Consider the following 6,758-nt stretch of genomic DNA (forward strand, 5'->3'; position numbering starts at 1 on the left):
TAAGCCAAACTGGCTAAGGCTCACTCTTTTTTTTTTAAAATATATTTTATTGTTTTTTTACAGAGAGGAAGGGAGAGGGATAGAGAGTTAGAAACATCGATGAGAGAGAAACATCAATCAGCTGCCTTCTGCACACCCCCTACTGGGGATGTGCCCAAAACCAAGGCATATGCCCCCCTACTGGAATCGAACCTGGGACCCTTGAGTCCTCAGGCCAACACTCTATCCACTGAGCCAAACCAGTCAGGGCAGTCTCACTCTTTTTGTTGTTGTTGTTAATCCTCACCTAATGATATTTTTCCCCATTGTGTTTAGAGAGAGTAGAAGCGAGGGAGGAGGAAAGAGGGAGAGAAACATCGATCTGAGAGAGACACATCCATTGGTTGCCTCCCACACATGCCTCTGTTGCGGGGAGGTTCAGGGCTCAAATCTGCAACCCAGGTACTTGCCCTTGACAGGGAATCGAACCTGAGACCCTTTGGTGCATGGCCTATGGTCTTACCACTGAGCTAAACCAGCCAGGGCTTCCATTCATTTTAGAGAGAGTGGGAAAGAGAGGGGATAGGAAGGGGGTGAGGGAGACATCAATTGGCTGCCTCCTGCACTTGCCAAGACCAGCCAAGGATCCAGCCTGCAACCCCGGTACCTGCCCTTGACCGGGAATCAAACCCACGACCCTTTGTTGCATGGGCTGATACTCTAACTACTAAGCAACACTGGCCAGGGCAATTCTCATTCTTTATATAAACCTCTGTATAGTCCTTTTGTTCCTTACTGGCATTTACTACTTTAGAAAAAGAAAACATTCAATGAGTAAATTTTCTTAACTGCTCGGAAAGCCAGTAGGAGGCGGGGGCATTTCCTCCCTTGGTCCCAGAGAGAATGGGCATTATTCCTGCCAGCTCTTTTTTTTTTTTTTTTTTAATATATATATATTATTGATTTTTTACAGAGAGGAAGGGAAAGGGATAGAGAGTTAGAAACATCAATGAGAGAGAAACATCGATCAGCTGCCTCCTGCACACCTCCTACTGGAGATGTGCCCACAACCAAGGTTCATGCCTTGACCGGAATCGAACCTGGGACCCTTGAGTGCGCAGGCCGAAGCTCTATCCACTGAGCCAAACCGGTTAGGGACCTGCCAGCTCTTAGGTGCTGGTTGGAGAAGGGAGAAGCCGGGGAGGGGCATCCAGGCAGGAGAAACTGCATGTGCAAAGGCTTGGAGCAGGAAGACAGGCTGTGTAACAAGAGGTAGATCCAAGTGGCTGGAGGCTCAAGGGGAGGCTGTCTGAGAGGGTGGTGGGCACTGGTGGAAGTGTGCGTGGACTGCTTTGTGTGGATGATGGTGTGATGTGTAGGCAGGTGAGCCCTCTGTGAGGCCAGGGAGCAGCCAGAACTACCCGTGGACATCCATCGGCAGTGGAGACCCTGGAGAAGAGGTACAGAAGGCTTGGCTGCAGGCTGCGCAGCTGGCAGAGTGGGTGGGTGCGCTGGCATGAAGCAGATGGGGCACGTCGCCTGCTCTGAACCTTCCCCAGTCGCACTGAGATGGATACTGCTGTTACCCCTCTTGACAGATGAGGACACTGAGGCCCAGAGCTATTAAGTAACTTGCTCCCGTCCACACAGAGCAGTTAGGTTCCACAGGCTGAACTCAGCTTCCTAGGACAGTCCTGGGATTATGGATCAGACTCTTGGCCACATGCCTGGCATCCAGCATGCGCCCTCCAGCGGGAGATGCTATTAGTCAGGGAAGACTTCGGGGCCCAGGGATTGGGGGAGGGGGGGAGGAGGAGGGAGGGCATGGTTGGGCCTCCCAGGAGGGCCTGAGTGAGGAAATGGCTGTTGAGAGTTATGGGGTGCCTCTACCTCGGCTGAGGGAGCCCGGAAGATGCCTGGGAGTTCTGAAGTTCTGCTCACCTGGAGCTAGAAAAACCTGGATTCCAGCCCAACCCTGCCCCGTCCCATGTGTGATCTGGAGAAGTATACCTATCTTTCTGAGTCACTGTACTCTTATCTGTAAAGGGGCGGGGGAGGGGCGGGCTAAACACGTATAACAGATGGGAATATTTTCACAGGTGACAGCAGCAGCCCAAGGCTGAATTCTCACTAAGGAAGGGATAGTGGCATTCCCCCATCCAATCCACGCACAGTCCAAGACACGGACACGAAGCACAGCTGGAAAGAGTTCCTTTATTTGGGGGCAGTGCCCAGGCCAGGTCGGTGGGAAGAGGCGGGCACAGCCCCAGTGCCAAGCAGGTACTGGAGGGGGCCCACAGGGATGACAGATGAGACAGGAGGTGGTTGGCCGATGCTCTCAGCTGCAGGTACCAGGCCCAGGTATTGACACTGAGACTGCTCGGTGCCTTCAGGGGCCAGAAATTGGCGGCCAAAGTTTTTCCCATCCCCAGTGCCCTCAAGGGGGCCAAGAGGACCACCTCTTCGTCCTCCTTCCCCTCAGTGTGGAATCCAGGCCTGAAGGGGGTCAGATTCTGCAGAGGCCAGACAGAGAGGGCACTCGGAGGGGGCCCTGCCTCAGCCGGGCTGAGGCCCCCACCCCAGAGAGCAGGCAGCAGCTGGAAGAGCAAACACTTGGATGGAGGCTGCAGTGACCCGCCCCACAGCACACACGGCACACGGGGGCCTCTGAGCAGCTCCCTGCGCAGAGGAAAACCAAACTGCACACACAGCCAAGGTCCTGCCAAGGCCGCAGAGCTGCAGGCCAAAGTCGCGCCTGGGCTGTCACCTACTGGTTCTCCTCCCTGCTGGCAGCATGAGGGAACAAAGACAAGTGGGCTCAGCTGGGCTCTCAGAACCAGGCCAGGCTGAGTCAATACCTGGCAGAGAGAACCCCACAACTGGAGGGAGGAGAGGGGTGTGACTCACATGGGGGACACTGGGAGGGAGTCATTGCCCTTAGGGAAGACAGCACACTGTCACTTAAAGGGACCCCAGGGGCAGGAGTGGGGTGGGGGAGTGAGCCGGCCTCTGCTGGCTGACTGGCTGGTCGGGCACTCACAGCGTCTGGTAGGTGCTGTCCTTGGCCTTGAAGAAGCGCACGACGAAGAAGGCCACCGCCTGCAGGCTCAGCACCAGCACCATGCCTCCGATGAAGCTGGCCCCGTCAAAGCCAGGGTTGTGGGCTTCGGGGACAGGAGGACTCCCTGCAGGGTGGAAGTCATAGCAGGCCACCAAGGACCAGGACCCCAGGCCTACCCAGTCACCCACACCTGGAGGCCCCAGTCCTCACTCTGGGGGCCAGAGCAGCGGGCCCTCAGCAGGATCCTGTGGGCAGTTGAAGGGAGGGTGGAGGAGGGGGCAGGGCCTTGGCTGCAGCCCTGGCTCTGCTCCTGAATTGCTCTGTGTCTGGATGCTCTTCACACCCTCTCTGCCTCCTGGCCACACGGACCAGATGGCAACAGAGCTCCCTTCCAGACTCCCCTCCACACTGGCCCAAGAGGATGAGGATGGACCCAGGACTCAGACATCCAGATCCCTTTTGACCTTGGATCTCCGGGCTCAAAGTCCAGGTACAGATGATATGGTCCCCTTTCAGGACTTCTGAGACCCTGGAGCTACCCAATGTCAGAACCCTAACTTAGAGAGGGAGGGAGCAGAGGGAGAAGGGGAGGCCCACACCCTTGTCTACCACACGGAGTGGATAAATGGAGACTACATGATGTATGTCTGAGGGAGAAGCCAGGTTCCGAGGGCCAGACCTGTCTAGAGTCTCCTCACAGTTAGGACATAGTCCGGACGTACACAGTGTCCCCTAACCCCTCCCCATCTCCACCGTAGGGACCATGATTGTTCAGACTGAGCCTGGGTGGCTCCCAGGTGTGCCACGTTAGCCATCAACTCTCAATAGGGATTTGATTTCAGGCTCTGGGCCCGGTGCCCAGGGCAGGGCAGGGCTGGTGGTGGGAGATCATTCTGGGGTAGTGGACAGGAGCCCCACTGGGAGCTGGTCCACTCCCCAGAGGGTGTAGCTTGTTGTTAGGAGGTCTGAGAATATGAAGGGCAAAGGTGGTCCCAGCTGCAGCTCAGGGAGCCCTTTCTGGGGGAAGAGGAGAGAAGAGGGAAGAAATGAGCTGCACAAGACTGATCTGGGGCTTCAGCTGGAGGGAGATGACCATCAATAATTCAGCCTCTGAGATCACGTTTCTGGCTTTAATTAACCAAGAGCCTCTTCAGCCATCCCTGCCAAGGCTGCTGAACTCCAGGTCCCAAGGGGCAGGGGGGGCCCAGGGGAGGGGTTCTTGCCTCTGTTCTGCTGGGATCTGCTTTGTGACCCTCTCTGGACCAGCGGGTGGTCACAGTGGACATCTCATTGGCAAACTGAGCCATACACCCTCAGCACCAAGCGTAGGTCCCTGAGGGGGTCACCCTGATTCTCAGAAGTGGTGTTGGGGAGAAGGGATTGGAACCATCATTGCTTATCGCCTTCCTTCCATCAGACACGGAACTAGGGGCTACACGTCCTTTCATAAAATCCTCACAGCAACAATGTAAGGTGGTTCCCAGACAATTTTACAGACGTGGAAACAGGCTCGAAGGAGAAGTCACAGGTCTGAGGTCACAAAGCCTGTCAGTGCCTGAGCCCAGCTCTGCCTCTCCCTGCACCTCTAGTCCTGCCACTGCCCAGTTCCCCTAGGTAGTACCTACCTGTTGTGATTGTCTTCGGTTCATAGGTAGGGTGGTGGTGGGCAGCTAAAGAGATGGGGAATCCATAAAAACCCAGCTCTCCCAACCCGCATCGCCCATCACGATCCCAGGCCTGGCCTACAGCTGGGCTTCTGACTCAGATCAGGTCCTCTGTCCCAGGTCCGGATCCACCCAACACACTCTCAGGCCTTAGTTCATGCAGTTCTTTCCACCAATGTGCCCTCTCTCCATCTCGACCTTTAAGGGTCATCTCATGCTACCTCCTCCAGAAAGCCCTCCCCTGTTCGCTTCTGAACTTCCGAAGTCCTCATTGTGCTTTAAATGGGAAGAGCTAACTCCCCCGCCCGCTGGCTCCACACACCTGTCCTGTATCCTCCATCTGTGCCAGTTTACAGACGAGGAAACAGGCCAGAGAGGGAAGGAGTTCTCTGTGAGCTAAAGGCAGAACTGAAACTGGGCCCAGGTGCTCATAGGCATGGTCTGCTCCGCGAGAGAGGAACTTCTCCTGGAGGGCAGGCTTTGGCTGGGGACACCTCAGCCCCCCCCCCCCCAGTTGGGCTTAGGCCAGTGGGAGCCCCCCTACCTGGACACGACTCGGAGTGGTTGTAGACAGAGCAACCTTCCTGGATCACCTCAGCTTGGTCCACACAATGTCCTGGTGGGAGGAAGTGCAGGGGAGAAGAGTGGGGAGAGGGCCAAGGCCCTGGGGTTCAGAACTGGGGCACTTGCCTTGGGGAGGGCTAAACGCCATACCTGGCTCCTCGGGCTGACATTGCTCCCACACGCAGCCCGAGAGGTTGTGCGCTCTGTCCTCCCCCACACAATGCTCACAGAGCTCCAGCTGTTTGCAGGTCCCTCGGACAGCTGGCCAGATGTTCATTCGGAGCAGGGCTCCCCGCCCAAAGCCTCGAGCTCCTTTACCTGGGAGTGGGATGGAAGCAACTCCTTGAATCCGAGCTGCAGCCCCCCTTCCTCACTACTGTGCCTCTCCCTGTCTGCACACATACACTCACCTGGATCCCTAAATCCCCACTGCACACCTGGAGCTTCCACACAACACACACTAGAACCTCCTGACATTCACCCAGAGTCCCCTTCCTTTGCTTATACCTGTGGTTCCCAGGTACATTTGAAGTTGCCTCCCTCAGACACACCTGAAGCTCCCTACTATGCACATACACGGGGCACCACACACAGCTAGAGCCGCCTTTACCCACCCCTGGGGCTCTGCACACCTCTGGAAGGTCCCCTCCGCACCCCACCCCCACCCCTCCCAGCCCTGACTGCTCCTGGATGGGCGGCTGGATGAAGGGCGCGCTCCACCTGCCCCGCTCCTAACCAGACCCTGGCCCGCGTTACCAGCCACAGCGAGCTGGGCACACAGGAGGAGGCAGCAACAGCCGCCACAGAGCGCAGCCCGTAAAGCTCGGGGTCCCGGCACGGCCATGGGCGCGGGGCGGGGGCTGGGGGTCAGCGGAGAGCTGGTGTGGCGCGTCCCTTCTGGACTGGCTCCGCCGGGGTGTGCGGAACAAGACGGGGGCGGCGGGGGCTGGGCCGGGTGGGCGGGGCCAGTGGCGCAGCCAGGGGGCGTGGCGTGAGGCCCTGGGAGGGGCCATATAGGGTGTGGGCAGTGGGCGCGGTCAGGTGGGGCGGGGCTCCGTGGTCTGGGGCGGGGCTCAGACAAAAGGGGGCGGGTCCAGGACTAGTGGCCGGCCGGGTCCTGGATACCCCCAGGGCAGCTTCACGGAAACTGCTGAGTAGCGAGTTATGCCTACTTCACAGGTGAGGAAACTGAGGCTCAGAACAGGTGAGTGTCTAGTTAGAGTTAATGGCAAAATCTGTATTTGAGGCAAGGTCACTTTCCTGCCTCCCAGGCTCGGCGCAGGCGGGGCCCTGTGAAGTGCACCCTCCAACCAGGCCCCTCTGCTGACCTGCTTCCCTGGCCCCAGGCTCTGGCTGCCACCTGGCTTTAACATTTGCACCCTCCTTTCTTTGCCCCGCAGCGCAGCGCACCGTGTCTGCCTCCAGCCCACCGCCTCTGACCAAGTCACGGTCTCATTGTTACGGGCAATTGAGCCTTTTCACACTTTCCT

At 57.6% G+C, this 6,758-nt stretch overlaps 1 protein-coding gene across 4 annotated transcripts; it reads right to left on the reverse strand.

Moving 5' to 3' along the window:
• Positions 1 to 2,173: 2,173 nt before the first annotated feature.
• Positions 2,174 to 6,184, reverse strand: CD164L2 (CD164 molecule like 2; the record flags this gene model as incomplete). 4 transcript variants are annotated; one of them, XM_080655194.1, is made up of 6 exons in its annotated part: positions 2,174 to 2,492; positions 3,020 to 3,164; positions 4,666 to 4,710; positions 5,249 to 5,320; positions 5,419 to 5,586; positions 6,025 to 6,183. In XM_080655194.1, the coding sequence occupies 6 exons, from the start codon at positions 6,110 to 6,112 to the stop codon at positions 2,486 to 2,488; spliced, it is 525 nt and encodes a 174-aa protein (XP_080511320.1). The 4 variants fall into 4 exon arrangements, with proteins under 4 accessions (XP_080511320.1, XP_080511319.1, XP_080511322.1 ...); XM_080655193.1 differs by having other exon boundaries at positions 2,174 to 2,762; positions 6,025 to 6,182; XM_080655196.1 differs by lacking the exon at positions 4,666 to 4,710 and having other exon boundaries at positions 6,025 to 6,184.
• Between the last annotated feature and the right edge of the window lie 574 nt (positions 6,185 to 6,758).

Source organism: Plecotus auritus, assembly GCF_963455305.1.
Source record: "Plecotus auritus genome assembly, chromosome: 2".
Taxonomy (NCBI): domain Eukaryota; kingdom Metazoa; phylum Chordata; class Mammalia; order Chiroptera; family Vespertilionidae; genus Plecotus; species Plecotus auritus.